The 18,774-nt window shown below is 43.3% G+C and overlaps 1 protein-coding gene across 4 annotated transcripts; it reads left to right on the top strand.

The window, feature by feature from the left end:
* The first annotated feature begins 436 nt into the window (after positions 1–436).
* Positions 437–17,664, top strand: Znf551 (zinc finger protein 551). 4 transcript variants are annotated; one of them, XR_013108189.1, is made up of 6 exons: positions 437–742; positions 1,300–1,338; positions 5,386–5,509; positions 6,893–8,693; positions 9,637–11,477; positions 17,271–17,664. XR_013108189.1 is itself a non-coding variant. In XM_076927499.1 (5 exons), the coding sequence occupies exons 1-5, from the start codon at positions 710–712 to the stop codon at positions 9,689–9,691; spliced, it is 2,052 nt and encodes a 683-aa protein (XP_076783614.1). In that variant the 5' UTR covers positions 437–709; the 3' UTR covers positions 9,692–11,601. The 4 variants fall into 4 exon arrangements, 1 of the variants encoding a protein (XP_076783614.1); XR_013108190.1 differs by lacking the exon at positions 17,271–17,664 and having other exon boundaries at positions 9,637–10,452; positions 11,398–11,601; XM_076927499.1 differs by lacking the exon at positions 17,271–17,664 and having other exon boundaries at positions 9,637–11,601.
* Positions 17,665–18,774: the final 1,110 nt, after the last annotated feature.

Genomic DNA, 18,774 nt, shown 5'->3' on the forward strand with positions numbered 1-18,774 from the left:
CCTCATGAGAGAGAACTGCATCATAGAGTCCCTCAGTGTATATGTACATATACAAATATAGATACAGATACACAGAAACACATATTGCTCCTAAACTACTATATGGGATATGTTCATTTGAATTTGTTTCTTTGTAGCTTCTTGATGCACAACGACCTTCATGGCGTCTGAAATAAGGTACCATCACAAAGGTTATCAGCCATACATCAGATCCCAGAAATACTGGAACAGCTTCATTTAAGTATCTTTCCCTCACCAGAAAGCTGTAGTCACAAACTCACATCTGCATGCCTGTTTTCTTTTAAACTAAGTTCACAGGGGTCAGGCTCGGCCTGGCACCTGCCTGGGGAGCGATGGAAACTACATTTCCCTGGATGCAATACGCGAGACGATCGGGGGGGGGGGGTGTGTGGAGTTGAGCCAATGGAAATTCGGCGTTTATTTTTATTTTTATTTTTTTTGGGGGCGTGTTTGTGCGGTTCGTGTCTGGAGCTGGACTTCCAGCGTGGTCTTCTAGGCGGTCTTTTTTGGCGTTTCTGGGGCTTGTTTACCTAACTGGAAGCTGAGCGTGGGCGGTTCGGATGGCAGAGCAAGAGCTGCTCGGCGGTACAGAGGCCATGCTGAGGCCCAGAGACTCGCCCACGTACCCCGAGCCAGGCCTAGGGAAGAGACCTCAGTGACCTGGTCCTTGCTTCCTCTGCAGAATCCAATGGCTGTGGCCACGCACAGGAACCTGGCCAAGGTAAGTGCTCCGTCCTGCGGCTCTCACCCGAGCGCTAGAGCCCTGGGAGAGGCCCCATCATTACCCCGAAGCTTCTAGCTGGTGCTCCTGGTAGGAGGACATCTGTGTGCTGGGGTTTGTGAGTGTTGCAGAGGGGATGACTCCTGCAAAGACCTGGGAGGGCGGCTAGGCAGGGAAGATAAGGAGACCTAGCCTCCAAGTGTTTGTGGAAGCAGTTGTGAGGTCGATTTGCACCGGAGGAATTTGATCTCAATGTAGTTCTTCGGACACTGGGAGCCAGTGAGAATTGTGAACAGAGACCCTGTTAGGAAATAGGATTCTAAATTTTCCTGAAGTTACTCAGAAGAAGGACAAACAGGAGGAGGCATGAGGGGCAGGAGAGAGTAATGCTTCAGGTGTGACAGCTCTCAGGTGAGATTGAAAACTGTGGACCACTGCATAGACAGATTTGTAGTCATCCCAGGTCTAACTCCACGGTGAGCAGCGTCACTGCGTGACTGAAGCCCGTGAAGACTGCCTATGGCTGCTAGCTTCTCACAGCCTCCTCCTTTTTTCAGGTTCCCCTGACGTCAGAACCAGTTATGGAGCTTGGCCTGGTAAGTGGATCCTGCCATTACCCGCATGCTTCCCATACAGTTTTTAGGTTAGTGGTGTTCTTGGTCTATTATCTGAGTGCGCCCTAGTAGCCCTGGGCCTTGCAGTCTTGAACAGGTTAAGCACTTAGCCCAGAGATGTGTAGGCTGCGGGATGTATGAAAATTTTGGCAAGCGTGAATGGAAGTGTAGAAGGTTGCTTCTCCTGCACATGTGCCAGTATGTGCCTGTGCCTGAAGGGGAGACAGAGTTACTAAGGCATGTGCAGAAAGATCTCCTTTCTCCTTGGAATAAGGGTCGGTGAGGTGCAGGACTCACACCCAGAATATTTCTCCGAACAGCAAAATGTGTGCTTTATATGTGGAAATGGCAATGGGAAATTTGGGTGTGAAGAAGGCTGGCAAGCCAACCTATTCTCCTCAGGCTCCTTGTTTCCGACTGCTGCATGGGAAACTGACTGTGGAATAAGGGAAATGGTGTTGTGTTGACTGGTGGAGACATGAACAAATGTCTAGGAGACCCAGACAGAGAACTGGGGACAGACCAAAGTACAACTTGGTGAGTCAGTGAGTTTTATTGGGGTTACTTACAGGAATATGGGTGAGGGGTCACTAGATAGCCATGTCAACAAAAGCCCACCCCAGCATGGATTGCTGACTCTGGGAAACTGGAACCCTGGAGCACACGGTACAACTTACAGGTAGTGTGACAGGTTTTAGTGTCTTTTCTAGGCATCACATCTGGTTTGATGTCTTCAGCTATCTCTGCAGTTTCTATTGGGCTGAAAGGGGCCTGCTGCATCACTGTGTAGCCCAAGCTAGCTTTGAACTTGTAACAGTCTCCCAAGTACTGGGATTATAGGCATGAGTCAAAATACCTGGCTTCCACTGGTGATTGTTGGTGGGTGTCTTAGTTACAGTTTTATCACTATGAAGAGACACCATGACCCTGGCAACTCTTAGAAAGGAAACATTTAACTTGGGCTGGCTTATAGTTTCTGAGGTTTAGTCTGTTGTAGAAATATATAATCTCAATCGGGGGTTTTGCTCTGCCTTTGATCATTCGGTTCCTGGATAAAACACACAACTTTTATAATTATAATAAACCTTAATCAGCACCAGAGCTGGGCAGACATTTACTCTCTATGATATTAGAATCTATTTACCCACCTATAAGCCCAAGTTATAATTTGCCATGTTCCATCTGGGCAGCTCTTAACTCCAGTTGGCTAGCCCTCATGGCTGTGTTAATGATTCACCCATGGTGGCTTCCTCTTCCCCCCACCTTCTGCTCTCTCCTTGTGCTCTTGCTTAGACCTTAAGGCTGAGAACCCCAAACCTGGCCTGTATTTTTTCTGCCCAGCTATTGGTTGCCAGCATCTGTATTTAATCAATAGTTTTAAATTAAGGAGCCAGGTCATGTTATATTTGTGTGTGTGGATTCTCTGTGGGCAACCAGGCCTTGGGGTTCAGTATTTAACATTACAATACATAGTAAAAGACCAAACCTCCCACATTAGTTCATTATTGTCCTGGCGGGAATCATGGCAGCGTGCATGCAGACACGGCACTGGAGGAGCCTAGAGTTCTACATCTTGATCTGCAGGCAGCAGAAGGAGACTGTGTCACTGTACGTAGCTTGAGCATTGGAGACCTCAAAGCCCACCCCCATATACTTCCTTCAACAAGGTTGCACCTACTCCAACAAGGTCGTATGTCCTAATAGTGTCACTTTCTATGGGCCGAGGATTCAAACACATGAGTCTGTGAGCACCAAACCTATTCAAACCACTACAGTGAGTGGGGTTGAACCAAAGAATAGCATCAGGTAGATTACCATCATAACAGGGTTGGGACTGCTTTGTAGTGGGGTCTGTGAGAGGTTGGGGTTGGGGTTTGGTGTTGGATCCTGATTGAATTCCCAAGGACTCTCTGGATCCCGTGTGTTGAGTAACCAATGGGGCTGTTTTCAGTGCGTAGCTGTGGTTGTATATGAGCAAGGATAGAGAGGTGTGTGGAACAAAGAGGTTTATGTTTTTGAGGTGAAAGTGCAAACTGATGATCTCAAGGTCTTGATATAGTAATGAAATTTGCGAATCCTTGTTTGATTGTATATGGGATGAAGGATGTGCAGGATTACTGGGCAGTTCTATGATAGTAAAGCGTGCAGTTCTGCAGGGAAAATGATGGCTCATGCATGGGCTCGAGGGCCTGGGTTTCTGAATCTTGTTGGGCGGTTGTGATTCCCAAGGGTCTGCCACCCCAGTCGTCTGGGACCATGACTCTGGGCAGCAGGAGCGTGCACAGGAAGTTCAACTGCATTCTTCTGACACTGCCCCGGGTGCCTGGGTGGGAGCAGACTCAACCTGAGGTTGGGGGAGGGGGACAGGGTTCTCAAGTGGGCCCGAAGGCCAGGGGCTGCCATTCCGGGACTGCAGAACGGCGCATGAGACAAACCCGCACGCTGAGAGTAATGAGGCGGGAAGAGACTCGGTTACTGTAGCTTGGCTTGGCAACTAGCTTGCTTGAAGACGCAGGCCTCTACAACTAGAATGCAGAGAGGTCCTCTGGGAAGCGCAATGGGCCCCCAAAAGACACGTGAAAGTCCGTGGGTTTCCAAAGCTTTATTTTCATAGCGGATGGGATGGTAGTTGGATCTAGATGCACCCCCACTTAGTTCAGGGAGGACCTGACTTAAATAGGGATCGGGAGAGAGGAGGGTCTGGGAAAAGAAATGCGTAGTTGGCTACTCCCTCTGGCCTTTCAGTATCTCATTAATGTGGAAATCTCTTGAGGCTGAAGCCTGTGGTTATACCCTCTACCTGGGTTAGGTGACACCTCTTTGGGAGGGGCTGCATTGCTCTACTCTACGTGACGTGACTGCAAGGCACAGGTCAATGGCATGTCAGGAGCCTTGGGTCTGGGGGCATGGCCGAACACCTGCCATTGCCCCATTGGGGTTGGGGTTTGAGGCCTGTGCCACACCAGAAACCAAGCCATCCCTTCATGGCCCCACACAGCTCTATGTATCAGGGCCAGAGTTAGATGTTGCCTATCATCCTTCTACATATTGGTGCTGTAAATGAGTAGTCAGTGAGACTGAGGGAGCCTGGAGTAAGTGCTATTCAAGCCTGTGATTTCCTCATGGGCTGATAGGATTAGATGGGAGATGTCCATTACTATGGAGCCTTCAGAAGGAGATGGATCATAAACTTTTTTTTTTTTTTCCTGTTATTCATGGCCTTGTAATCTTGTAATCTTGGCTGTGGGAATGTAATCATACAAGACAAGTATGATTCAGAGTGTTGTGTGTGGGACTAGGGAGATGGCTCAGTGGACAAAGTGCTTGCTTTTCATGGATGAGGACCTGAGTTCGGATTTCCAGCACCCATATAAAGCATGGGCCCTATGGACCATGTGTATAACCTCAGCACTGGGATTGAGGGTGGGGAGCAGAGACAGGCAGGCCCCTGGAGTTCACTGGCTAGCTAGTCTGGTTAAACTGGTGAGTTCCAGTTTTATTGAGAAGCCTTATCTCAGCAAATAAGATAGAAAACAATTGAACATGACACCGACATTGACCTCTTGCATGCACAGATGTGCAGAGGTAATTCAGAGGGTGAACTAATTGCCCCAGGAGCAGTCGGAAGTCATAGCATAAAGAGGTGAGCCCATATTCCTTGGGTCTGGAATAATTTTAGGGCCTTCAGCGCTATTGTCTGACAAGACTAAATTCAAGTTAGCCTATCTTCTCTCTGACCATTTTTCTCCCTCACTAGTATCTGTGACAGCCACAGCGTTGATAAGAGGGGGTAGTAGCCTTCATCGTAGGCCTTGAGGTTAGATTTCATCTTTTTGTTTATCTCCCTGTGTTCTCATGGAAGGCTACAATATCAGTGGGCAGAAAGTGGGCATCAATGGCCCAGTGTCTCCTCTGATATGAGATGGAAAATACAGAAAGCAAGGGATGTATATTTGGGTACCAGGATTGGAGTGCTTGGAATTCTGAAAGAGAAACCGATTATAAGCTTAATTGTTTCCATTGTAATAGGATGTGTCCTTTGAGGATGTGGCCATTCACTTCTCCCAGGAAGAGTGGATGCTCCTTGATAAGGCCCAGAGGCTCCTGTACTGCAGTGTGATGCTGGAAAACCTAGCACTTGTAGCATCTCTGGGTAAGGTCCTTGCATCGTTCCCAGTGTCCAGAGTGGCATCCACCTTTATTTTTACCTGAGAGTGATTACTATCTTAGGAGTCATAACAAGTCTCAAACTTTCTCTACAGTGTCCTATGTCTTGGTTTCTGCCTAGTTCCTGTAATTGTCATTTCTTTCTTTTCTTACTGTTTCTTTCTCTCTCTGTCTCTGTCTCTGTCTCTGTCTCTGTCTCTGTCTCTCTCTCTCTCTCTCTCTCTTTCTTTTTCTTTTGGGAGAAAGTGTCTCTCTACATAGCCCCAGATGTATTGGAACCCACTATGTAGATCAGGCTGGCCCTGAACTCACAGAGATTCATCTTCCTCTGCCTCCCGAATGCTAGAATTAAAGGCATGCACCAGGCTTAGTTGTCATTTCTTTATGGCTACCTTTGTGAGGAATTGCCAGTGTTGTCATGTTTATTTTAAAATGAATCATGAGCTGTTCTCGAAGGACTCTTCAGTGTTTTGTTATGTTTGTTTCCTGTATACTATTTTATATTAAGTTGCTATGAGTTCGTGTGGGTCACTCACATGCTTTCTCTCTTTCTCCCCCCTCCCTTCTCTCTCAATATTTGCATTTCTCATGTCCCATGTGTTTGGGGATGCAGGAAAGGTCTTGATTGCCTCATAGAGTTGATAAGTCAAGACTGTCTTAAAGGAGACCAGACCTAGTGGTAGGCACCCAGGGAAGGACATGTCTGCATTGTCTCAGGAGGCAGCAGAGTGCCTGCAGTGTTTTAGTAAAGGAGTCACTCATATCTCATTGCTACCTTTACTCCGTGTTTAATACTTTGGCATCTGGTGACTGCACCTGCAACTTTTGGCTCTTGGCTACCTCGATGCTCCGTTACATTCTTAGTTTTGACACAAGGTGTTGTGAGGCACTTCCATAGCTTTAATTAGTCCTTGATCTCCAGCTTCATTTGGGGACTTTAGTTCAGTGTAGACACATCCCCTATGGACACCTCTTGGTGAAGGCTGTTTGCTGAGAAATTGCTTGGAGACCCTGCTTGTCTGTTCCTGCACCTTATCCCTGTGTTTTATTTGGTGTGATATATCCCATTCTGTATTTGAAAGCAGCCCCCTCAGTATGTCTGCAGCTCTTTTGTTCTTGGAACATTCCAGTGCTTTCATTGCCTCTTCTCTATTATTATTTTTTTTCTGTGATAATCCCTTTTCTATGTATCACAGGCTAACCTCAGATGTATAAGCCCTTTTGCCGTAGATTCCCAAGTGTTTAGAGTGAGGTGTAATCTAAGTGCAGCTGTGCTGTTGCTTTCTATGTCTAGCTTACCTTTGTTATGGGCTTCTTCCTCTCCAGTACCATCTCATTAGCATCTCAACATGTATTTCTCTGATTTCAGGTTCCTGTACTGGAACGCAGGGTGAAGATGGAGCTTCTGAGTATAATGCACCTACAGACTGGGTGGGGTGTAACACAAGTCCATCTCCCCAGGAGACTCATCTTGAGATACCTGTCCCAGCTTTGGGAGACATTTTGCACCAGACTGAGTTCCCGAGCACATGCCTTGTGCAGATGTTGTGCTCGGGCAGAACAGGTTCCAGTTTGAATGACGACAGTAACCAGCATCAGAAGAGTTACAGTGGAGAAAAGTCCTGCGAAGGGGATTCTCACAGGGACTCAGCTATGTCAAGCTGTACATCCCATGTATTGACCAAGCTGCTCATCAGTGGGAAGGATGGCGAGGAGGCCCTCTCCTCCACAGGCTGTCCTCAGCAGCAGCCCACTTGTGATAGTGAACAGCCTCACAGCAGCGTCAAGTGTGGGGAAGCACTTTTGAAAGGAGACAAACATTGTAAGGACGGTGAATGCCAAAAAGGTTCAAGCTGCAAACACGCACTTGTTCAGTGTCCAAGTGCCTCCTCTGAGAAAAGGCCATCCGAGTGTGGCAAGTATGAGAAAGCCTTCTCCTGCAATTACAGACATGCTCAGCACCAGGACAGTCACCGGGGACAAAGGACACATGAGCATAGTCCTCATGAGAAGTCCTTCAGCAAAATGTGCCGCCTCGATGCACAAGACAGAATTCGTCCTCAGGAAAAGCCCTATAAATGCACTGAATGTGGAAAAGCCTTTGTCTATAAGTCTGAACTCATTTACCATCAGAGACACCACAGTGCTAGAGTACATTATGAGTGTGTGGAATGTAGAAAATCCTTCACCTACAAATCCAACCTCACTGAACACCAGAGAATCCACACGGGAGAAAGGCCTTATCAGTGTGAACAGTGTGGGAAATCCTTCAGACAAAACTCTAGCCTCTTTAGACACCACAGAATTCATACTGGAGAAAGGCCATACGAGTGCTACGAATGTGGGAAATCCTTCAGACAGATCTTTAATCTCATCAGACACAGGCGAGTCCACACTGGAGAAATGCCTCACCAGTGTAGTGACTGTGGGAAAGCCTTTAGTTGCAAAGCTGAACTCACTCAACACGAGCGAATTCATAGTGGGGAAAAACCTTATGAGTGTGGCGAGTGTGGAAAATACTTCAGGCAGTTCTCCAACCTCATTCGACACCGGAGAGTGCACACTGGTGACAGGCCTTATAAGTGCAGTGAGTGTGAGAAATCCTTCAGTCGAAAATTCATCCTCATCCAGCACCAAAGAGTTCACACTGGAGAAAGGCCTTACAAATGTGGGGAGTGTGGCACATCGTTCACCCGGAAATCTGACCTCATCCAGCACCAAAGAATTCACACCGGCACGAGACCTTATGAGTGTGAAGAATGTGGGAAGTCATTCAGACAATGTTCTAGCCTCATCCAGCACCGGAGAGTTCATACTGGAGAGAAGCCTTATGAGTGTGTTGAATGTGGGAAAGCCTTTAGTCAGAGTGCTAGCCTGATCCAACATCAGCGACTGCACACTGGAGAAAGACCTTATGAATGTAGCGAATGTGGAAAGTCCTTTAGCCAGAGTGCTAGCCTGATCCAACACCAGAGAAGCCACAGTGGAGAAAAGCCTTTTGAATGTAGTGAATGTGGCAAGCCCTTTACCCATAAATCTGACCTGATTCAGCACCAAAGGGTTCACACCGGAGAAAGACCTTATGAGTGTCATGACTGTGAGAAATCCTTTAGCCGTAGATCGAATCTTGTTCGACACCAGCGAGTTCACAACCAGGAAGAGTCTATCACGTAAGAAATGTGCTGCTAAGGGTGTTCTTTATCACATCTAGGTGAGAAGCACATTTGCAGAAAGCGCATATAGATTCATGCCTGCCCTTGATTGGACACAGGTGAGAAGTGTGCAGCCTTGTGGGTTTTGCTGTTATAAGCAGCTAAGATAATTGGTGGCCATTCTCTGGGAATCCCAGGTATGGACCTGGCCAGTGTCCATCAACCTGGCCAGTGTTTAATAAAACTTCTTTCAAATTCGGCTCAAAAAACCCCCTGCTGTTTAATAAGTGTAGTAACACTAGAGGTTACCCACAGTCCTCTCTGAGTTCAGAGATTATTCACCTGGGCTTCAGAAATGGAGTTTATTTCAAATATGGGGGAAACTTTTGAGGAGACTCATTCCAGTTTTTAGTATGCCCAGGGCCATGTCCTGATTTATGGCATTCACAGTGTCTGGTAGAAACTCTGTAACTCTTGCCATCTGGAGGATTACGAGTCTGATTATCCCTGCTGAGTGCTTAAAAATGCAGACCTCTCTACTCCACTCCAGCCTTATTGGCGACCCCTCCTTTCCTTTTAGGGCAGCAATCTTATTCGGAAAGTGTGGTCTGAGTTGTGCTTTCAATTTTGCTAGGAAAGATAACCTTGTTCAGGAAAGGTTTTGTTCTCACACTGTGCTCCTGATGAATATTTCCAGGTTGGAATTCACCACCTTGTGAAACGCGTGCTGTACATTACTCTGACCTAACTTTTGAAAAGGGAGTTTGTTTATGCTTCTTTGATCTTGAAGGTTCTGTTTATTCTGTGGTGTGATTTATCAGCTGACCTGTGATGTCAGCATGAAGGGGTGGACCAACTCCATAGATATGCTCACTTTCTATTTTAGAAGGTATGGTAGAGCGGCAGGAAGCAGCTATGTGGGGCATTGATCTGATTTTCATGGCTACCTCTGCCCTCACAGGAAAGACTGTTGGGTTTTGTGTTCCTTTGTTCCTGACTTACTGAACGTACTATGATTTTGAGGAGGTAAGAAGTCTTCATGAAGAGGAGTGTTATGGCAACCCCAGGTATTCCCGTGTCACCTGAACATTCTGTTTACTTTTCCACCGGGATATCACATAATTCCTAGCACTGTTGAAGGTAATCTCTTCTGCAGGCTTTGCACTGGAGCCATTTGCTGTGTGTATGGGGTAGTGATTGGGACAGGAACTGAGTTAATGGATATGAAAATTATTCTGCATTTCTTTATTGTGCATATATGTGGCTTGGTGTACATGGACTATGGTACATGTGTGAAGGTCAGAAGGCAGCTATTGGAGTTGATTCTATTCTACCATGTGGGCTCCAGAGATTGAATTCAGGTCATCAGGCTTTTGGCAAATGCTGTTACCTGCTGAGCCATCTCTCTGACCCTGGAACATGCTTCTATGAAAACTTCACCTATTGATGTTCCAGGGACTTTGTGTGAGTTGACAAATTCTCAAGGTCTTTATAGTTATTTCTTGTGGCTGTGAGTTTTTGTCAGAGAAAAAAGTAAGATGATTTTGTGGATTCCTCTATTCCCCTGGCTCTGCTAGGGGCCAAAGCTGTTCAGTCAGAGAAACAAGGGGAGGAAGATAATTCGGTGGGGGAGGGAGTATGTGAGGGCCAGTAACTTTTATTCCTTACCAAGATTGGCTGCCGGTGGAGCAAGGCTGTGACTCTCAGATTCTGAGAAGCAAGGTGATGGAATCTGTATCGTCTTGTGAAAATTTTTTGAGAAGAGCTGGGCATCCAGGTATACTGTTTTGGGCTACTTTTCATGTCGTTATTTATGTATCATCTGTGTGATTGATACTTAAAGGGCATAACATGGCACTGTGGCATATGCTTGGAGTTCCAATTTCTAGAAAGGCTGAGGAATGAGGATCCCATGAGCCCAGGAGTTTGTGGCTCAGTGTGGGAAACATAGCATGACTCTATCTCAAAAACAAAACCTCAATTTGGTAAAGTCTTGAAATCATTACAGTTATGAAGATGAATTTACCTGTCATCTGTGTATTTACAACATGCTCCTTTATTTACATTTCCTATCTCTCCTGGAAACCAGTGATTTTTTTTTTTTTAATTTAAACTTTATTTTTTAGGTGTATGGGTGTTTTCTCTGCATGTATGAATGAATGTGTGCCTAGTGCCTGAGGAGGCCTAAAGAGGGAGTAGGATCTCCTGGGACTGGAGTTACAGATAGTTGTGGGCCACCATGTGGGTACTGGGAACTGAACCCAGGTTTCCTGGAAGAACATCTAGTGGTCTTAAGTGCTGAGCCATCTCTTCAGACCCTGCTTTTTCTTAAGCAACAGATTAGTTTACATCATTTAGAGTTTTAAATTATTGCTATCAAAACATGTATGGTTTTATATATATATATGTATATATATGTTGTATAGTTCAAGATTCAACAGTGATGCTTATATGAAAAGTTGCTACTGCTGCTGAATAGTGTTCTGTATGAATCAACTACTGTTTGTTTATCCATTAATTTATTTACAGAATTTCTTTGTAGATTTTCCATATGACAAATAAAGCTGCTTTGAGTATGTCAGTCTTTATATAGTTATGCATTTTAAGTACCTTGTGTTAATAACTCAGATTGTAATACAGGAGTTATAGATGATTATTTTAAGAACAATTTAGGAAGTGCCAACTGTGATGTGTTTGCTCCCTCTTGCATTCCCACCAGCAGAATGTGAAAGTGGCTGTTTCTCTCCATCCTGGCGTGTATACCAACCATATGGATAGTCCTTTAAAATTTTACCCCATTTGGTGAGTCTACTGTGACATTTCACTATGTATTTCATTGTATTTCCTTAAGTATTCTGAAATAAAACACGTTTTTTATGTGCTTAATTGCTGCTGATACATCTGTAATAAAATGGCTGTTCATGTATTTTTTATTTTCTTTCAGTGAATTTATTATTATTATTATTATTAATTTTGAGAGCGTGTCTCTCTATGTAGTCCTGGCTATTCTGGTATTCTGGAGCTTGTTATATAGACTGGGCTGGCCTAGAACTCACAGAGATCCTCCAGCCTCTGCCTCCCTGCTTTACAAGGGCTGGAGTTAAAGGCTTGTTACACCATGCCAAACCCAAATTTATTTTAACAGATAGGACAGAGTGTAACAAAAAAGATACACAGGATTTTGCTCATGCTCTAGTGTTATGAATAGTATTTTGTTGTGTAGAACAATTGATTTTGAATACTGGAAGAAAAAATTTCCTTAAGGTTTTTGTCATATGACATGCCTACATTGACCATAGATAAGTAAGTTTAACATACATTTTAAACAGACCACCTGTCGGTTTCTTAAGTTAAAACATTCAGTGCTATTCTAAGCCCAGGTTTGTGGCCTTTCCCAGTTTCCTTCTATCAGTACTTTTGAGATCAGTTTTCATCTGCTGAGATGTTACTGTTCATGGAGTCTGGGAGAGTATGTAGTAACAACCATTTTTAGATTCTGTTTCCAACATATTGATTGACTTGCTGCAAATGGCCCAAGAACACGGGTATTAATTAAACATAGTGATTAGGAGTGGTAGATATTAAATATTTGTTTTTAAAACAGTTGTGATATAATTTACTAGACCCAGGTACCTTTAAAACTTTTTTTGATGTCTTTTAACGTTTATCTTCCCAAAGCAAGTGTCCTTTTTGCTCTTTTAAAATAGTTTCTCCAGTTCATACAGGTACTGATAAAACAACTAATTCTTTAAAAATAATTAGAAATTGGATAATTCCTTACTTGTATACAGTGCACTATGAACACATCCTTCCAACTGTCATTACCTTCTCTTATTCTTGCCCCTCTTGCTGATATCCTTTCCAGCTGGTTTGGAGTTTGTGCATGCAGTGGGTACACATACTCGTGAGTGTGTCTGTGTGCATGCATTCAGAGGCTACAGCAGGAAGTTGAATATCCTCTGGCATTCTCCACCTTAGTCTCTGAGACAAGATCTCTCATTGCATATAGTGTCTTTTGACTGTATTTGCTTACCACTCCCCCTAATTCTTCCCAGATCTACCTTTCTGCCCTTTCCTGATTTTCATCCTCTGCCCCCCTTCTCTCTTTGTCCCTGTTTCTGTTTCCTTATCCGCCCCCCACCCCATGTCCAATTAGTATTTCCCATGTGTGCATGGGTGTGGGGCCACCCACGGGAGTATGAGCTTATCATGGTTTACATCATTAAAGAAAATGGACTCTTCCTCCTCCTTATCCACTAACTTTAATAGCTCCCCAACTAGAAGCTCATGAACCCTTCTCCTCTCCTTTTTGAAAAGTCCACTGGCTTGATCCCCTACATGCAGGTCTTGGGCAGACAGCCCAGTGTGCTCAAGAGTGGAACAGTCCTGTCATGTGTAGAAGACGCTGAAAACTTAGGAGCTCATAGGGCTGGTAAGATGGCTTAGCAGTTTACTGCTTAGTGTTTACTGCTTTTGCAGGGCACTGGAGTTTGGTTCAGCTGCAACTCCAGTTCTTTGGAGTTCCTCTCCTGGCTTTTGAGGGAACCGAGACACAGGTACTCCCTCCCCTCAACACACACATTTATGCACATAAAAATAAAATCAATTGTCAATATGAAGCTGAAAATGCTGTTATCTGAACGACACATAATATTTAATCAATACAACATCAGAAACGATGGACAATAATTTGGCAGACCATTTATGAAAATAAATATTTTAGAGACAAAAATAATTAAATTAATAGTTTTCAGAAAAAATACAATTTATGGCTGAAAAACATAAAAAATATTTATGAACAGAGTTGGAAATATTTCCAAATTTGGACAATGAAGAGTTTGCAAGAATATGGCAGGAGGAAACCCTTAGCCATTGATGATGGAAGTGTACATGTTATTAACATTTTGGAAAGTGGCTTGTGAATATTCTGAGGAAGAAAAACACAGTCATTACCTGGAAAATCTGCCATGTAGTCTACACATTCAAAATGCAAGTGTGTGTGAACCAGGACTCATTTAAAAGACGGTCCAAACCAAGGTCTTCATAATAGTTTCTGTGTGGGTTTGTGTACCTGAGTGCAGATGCCAGTGGAAGATGGCATTGGATTCTGTGTAACTGGAGCTACAGTTGTGAGCAGCCGGCCTAGGTGCTGGGAATTGAACTCAGGCCCTCTGCAAGAGCAGCAGATTTTTCTTAACCATTCTCTTAACCACTGAGCCATCTGTCTACCCCAAAGCTTATGTTCTTAACAACTGTTAAATGTCCCAGAATATCAGGTATTTGGAAATGGCGCCTAGGCAGTCTCTAAACTGGCCAAATCTAGCTCCTACATTTTTCGTTGTTGTTACTGTGTTGGAGTTTTGTGCCTTCTGCACTAATTCCTATAATATTTGGTCTAGTCCAGGGATCAGAAAGGATTCTTCCTAACCCATCTTAATTGCTTCCTTGGATTTGGTCATGTAATTGTACATGTTTTTACTGACATCTAATCGGAGCAACAATGTTTAAAAGTTCTTTTCAGTCCCCTCTGTAGACGTTGTGATAGACCTAGAGTAAACATGCAAATCTCTGGTCCAGTGAGGAATCCAGAGAATAATACAGCTATAAATTAGAGAGTAGAATCTCCTCATCACCACAGGACAGATTAAACTCAGATCCACTCACCTCCACAGCATCACAGGGCATACAGGTGTATGTTTTTTTTTTTTTCTCCTCATAACAAGAGATGTGAGATAAGAAGTCTGAGATGCAGCTGGCATAGGAGAAGGTGACTCTTGCTAATTTTCCCTTTCCCCGCTTCATCTATTCTTTGTTCTTCCTTCTTTGTATTTTTTTTTTACTCTTTCTTTAAAAAATCATATATATTTTTTAAAATTATGTGTTTGCTGGTGGATGCGTGCTGTGTGAGTGCAGGAACCTGCAGGGTCCAGAACAAGATGTTGAATACCAGGAGGTAGAGTTACAGATGGCTGTGGCTTACCTAATGTGAGTTCTGGAACTGAACTCGGTTCCTCTGCAAGAGCAGTACACACTCTTAACTTCCGGGGAACCAAAAAGGGACTCTAGCCCCCCCTTTTTTTTTTGCTAAAACATCATTGGTCTGGAAGTTATATGAATTCAGCTGAATATTTAGATGCCAACTTCTCGGCATAACTTTGCTCACTAAACATGATAAACTGTTGTAAAGTCGAGATTTCCAGGCTTTGTATGAAGAACTGACTGGATCCGAGGAATTCCCACCCATGCATAGGTAGATGGAGGGTACATAATGAATATGTTTCTTCTTTACTTTGAACTATCCATGAAAATTGATATGGAATATAGGCTTGTGCCTGGTTTTGTGGCCCTGTAAACCCCAGATGATTGTATTTGTATTTCAGCTAGGATGGGCAGACAATGAGCTTCAGGGGTTCACCATCTCTGTGCCCCATTAGGCCTGGCCTTCCAGACTTGTATCACAATGCCCAGCTTTTATGTAGGTTCTGGGGATCTTCATTCAAGTTCTCATGATCTGTGTCAGGCACTCTACTGGTGGAGCCATATTTCTGCTCCGTTCTACTTACCATGTTAACATGTTAATGGAGTTTCTTTTCCCTCATCTGTACTTATAATTCAAAAGCATTTGCTCTTCTCATTTTGTTCCACAGTTCCTGCCTCTCTTTGCTCTCTCTTACGAAGTCTCACTGCCCTAACTTGTCTTAAAGACCTGATATTTTATTTTCTACTTAATCCATTCTCTTTATAAGGCTTTCCTCTGAGTTTTCAAATCAGCAGATAGAGTTTTTCAATTCTATATCCATTTCAGATTGAGCTCTCTTCAGTGGTTTTATTCCTTTATTGAATTCAGCTTCTAAATACTAGATTGTATTTATCATTTTATTTCACTTATTGTTTGTACTTTTGGGGGCATAATTGCGTGTTCATTCTCTTTATGTTTATTCAGCTATTTCTTTGTGTCTTTTTTTAAATTCTCTGAATTCTTTAATAAAGTTCATGATTGTCTTTTGAAAATCCATAGAATAAAGTAGGTCAGTGGTTCTCTACTTTCCTAATGCTGTGGCCCATTGATACAGGTCACCATGTTGTGGTGACCTGCAACTTTATAAAAGTAAAATTATTTTTATTGGTACTTCATAAATGTAACTTTGCTTCTGTTATCAGTCACAATATAAATATCTATGTTTTCTGATGGTCTTAGGCAACCCTGTGAAAGGGTCATGTGAATCCCAGGGGTTTATGACCCCACAGGTTGAGAAGCACTGAACTAGGTGATTCTCATTGGGGAACATTTTGATAGAACTGGTAGACATTGAAGGAGACACCCTATTTTGTTCTTCATGATGTTTGTATTTTTTTTCAGTGAGAACTGGTCATGTGCAATTTTTGTTGTTGGGTGTGTGTGTGTGTGTGTGTGTGTGTGTGTGTGTGATGTGACACATTAAGCTGCTTAGGGTCTGTCCCTTTTGTCCCACAACTGGAATCTGGGAAGGGACTCACCAGGTTGGGCTACTGGGTTGGGTGTGGGACGCAGGGCTTGTCTGAGAGTTGGGGTGAGCACTCCATGCTTAGGAATGCGCCTGGCTCAAGAGGCTGGGCTGAAGCAGAGGTGTAGGTTGGACCTGGAAAATGACTAGGTCTTGGGAGAAGGGGGTACAGTCTTTGCAGGGGAGGAGGGAAATAAATTGAAGATAAGTTAATGATATGGAGACTGATGTAGTACAGACTGGCCTAGAGCTTACTATGTAGGTGAGAGTCACCCTGAACACCTGAAGCATCTGCCTCTACCTCCCAATGGCTGGGATTGCAGGTATGTTCCAATACACTCAGCCTATGTGTCCAGGCCAGCTGGACAACCAAGTGGGACCCTTAGACCCTGTGGAGAGGACTGAGATGTGAGAGAAAATAAGGAGGCACACAGCAAGTCAAGAAGTCTGATCAAGCTGGCAAAATTTTTATTGTTCACACAGGTTATATACTCTGAAAACAGGATATGGCGAGGGGTAGGAAAGGAAAGAGGGCTTTGCAGGTGGAGGAAGCTAGCTGCAGATGCAGGGTCTAACTAAGTTATACTTGTTGTTCTCACAAAGCCTTTCTGTTACCAGGGGTTCTAAAAACATCTATCTAGCAGGATGTTGGCTAAATCTAGAGATCAGGAGGAAGGGCTACTAAGGTGGGTTGCTATGAGGCCTTGTTTGAAGTTCTGGAGTTCCCAGACAAGTGAATCATGGAAGGTAAGCAGAAAGAAGAATAGTAGATAGGAGAGCCAAGGGTGAGTGTTTGCCAAGAGTAAGGCCTTGCCATGGCTTCCCACACCCATGTTGTTCTGCAGTCAAGCTCTGTGCTTGTGTGTGCTATGCAAGCATTTTACCAACTGAAATATATCCTCATCACCACTTAATGTTCTTCCATTACTTCCAATTATGATGTACTCAATTGAATCTTACAGCTGCATTGCCTAACTAGTTTTGTTATTACAAACAATTTCTATGTTATTTTAAATTTCCTATATCATTGGATACATGGTAGCACCTTTACTTCCCCCTAAACCTCATGTTATCTTTTCAAACATCACATGAAACCATTACCTCTTTACAGGTTCCAGCTCAGGGCACACTATCCGTGCACAGGCTCTACACTGATGTTTGTATGGAAGCCTTGGATCATTTTGGTGAATGATCTGGAGCCAGAACTGGATTGAAGTTAAACTTGCAACCTGGGTGCAAGATTTGATTTGATTTTGATTGTAGTGTTTGGCCCTCAGGAAAATCCATGAATTAAGTACAACCAGAAATACGCTTCTTGTGCCCGGAGTAAGGAATGTTCAAGATGTCTTGGTGTCATTTCTATGAACTTTTCAGGACTGGATGAGTGTAATTTGATTTTTGTGCCAATAAGGAGAACTGGTAACTTCTTATGGAGGTGCTTGGGAGCTGACATGATAATAGTTTTATGTGGTTTTGGTACTATTGTGTTTTTTTTTTTTGTTGTTGTTTTTTTTGTTTTTTTTTTTTTTTTTTTTGGTTTTTCGAGAAAGGGTTTCTCTGTGTAGCCTTGGCTGTCCTGGAACTCACTTGGTAGACCAGGCTGCCCTCGAACTCAGAAATCCACCTACCTCTGCCTCCCAAGTGCTGGGATTAAAGGCGTGTGCCACCACTGCCCGGCGATTGTGGTCTTGTTTCTGGTGAGTTTGTTCATATTTCCTGGAAAACAATTTACACCATTTATATTAGGAGAAATGAGATGACAGCAATAATTCTTTGATTTTAGAAAAGTCTATGAAATAAACACAGCAATCCTCAATGACTGAAATAAACTTGAGAAAGCAATTTGAATAATGGAGAGAAATATTAAAACTCATATTATTTACATGTCTCTATTATTAAATATCATGACATGTACATTATTCTATTATCAAAATTACCACAAAGTAACTGTTTCTATGAATAAATGCAAGAGGTTTTTTTTAATAAAACATAAATCTTTGAGAAAGCTTTATATACAGGGTAAATTGAAGACCTTTTAGATGACTGTTGTATTGATGGGAATGAAACCCAGAGCCCTGATAGGCAAGTTGTCTGCCAAATTAAGTCATCTGTTTTTATTTATGTACTTTAATAAAAGTAGTATATATTTGTAAGTTTCTCTCCCAGGTTAGTTAGCCTAACATAAACAACATTTTCTACTGTGAGAAAATGAAACCAGAGTATTTGGCAATGGGTACAGTCTTCACCTTGCAGACTGCAGTAGGAATCCTGGGAAATTCTTCAGTTCTGCTTCATTATTGAAACCCAGGAATGACTAAAAAGAGCTTGATGCTTAAAATCCTGACTGTAAAGCACTTGACTTGTACCAACTGCTTGTGTATTATTTCTAGAGGATTTCCCAAGTTAATGGCAGAGTTTGGAATGAAATAATTCTTAGATGGCATTGGGTGTAAACTTACATTTTTCTTTTCTCGAGGACTGCAGGGGGTTTCACTATATGCCACATGTCTTCTGATTTATTGCCAAGCAACCACAGTCAGCTCTAGTAAGACGAGTTGGATGAAGCATAAACACAGAGCCATCAAGTACATAGGTCCTTCTATTTTACTATGTAT

This window comes from Arvicanthis niloticus, chromosome 30 (genome assembly GCF_011762505.2).
Source record: "Arvicanthis niloticus isolate mArvNil1 chromosome 30, mArvNil1.pat.X, whole genome shotgun sequence".
In the NCBI taxonomy this organism is placed as follows: domain Eukaryota; kingdom Metazoa; phylum Chordata; class Mammalia; order Rodentia; family Muridae; genus Arvicanthis; species Arvicanthis niloticus.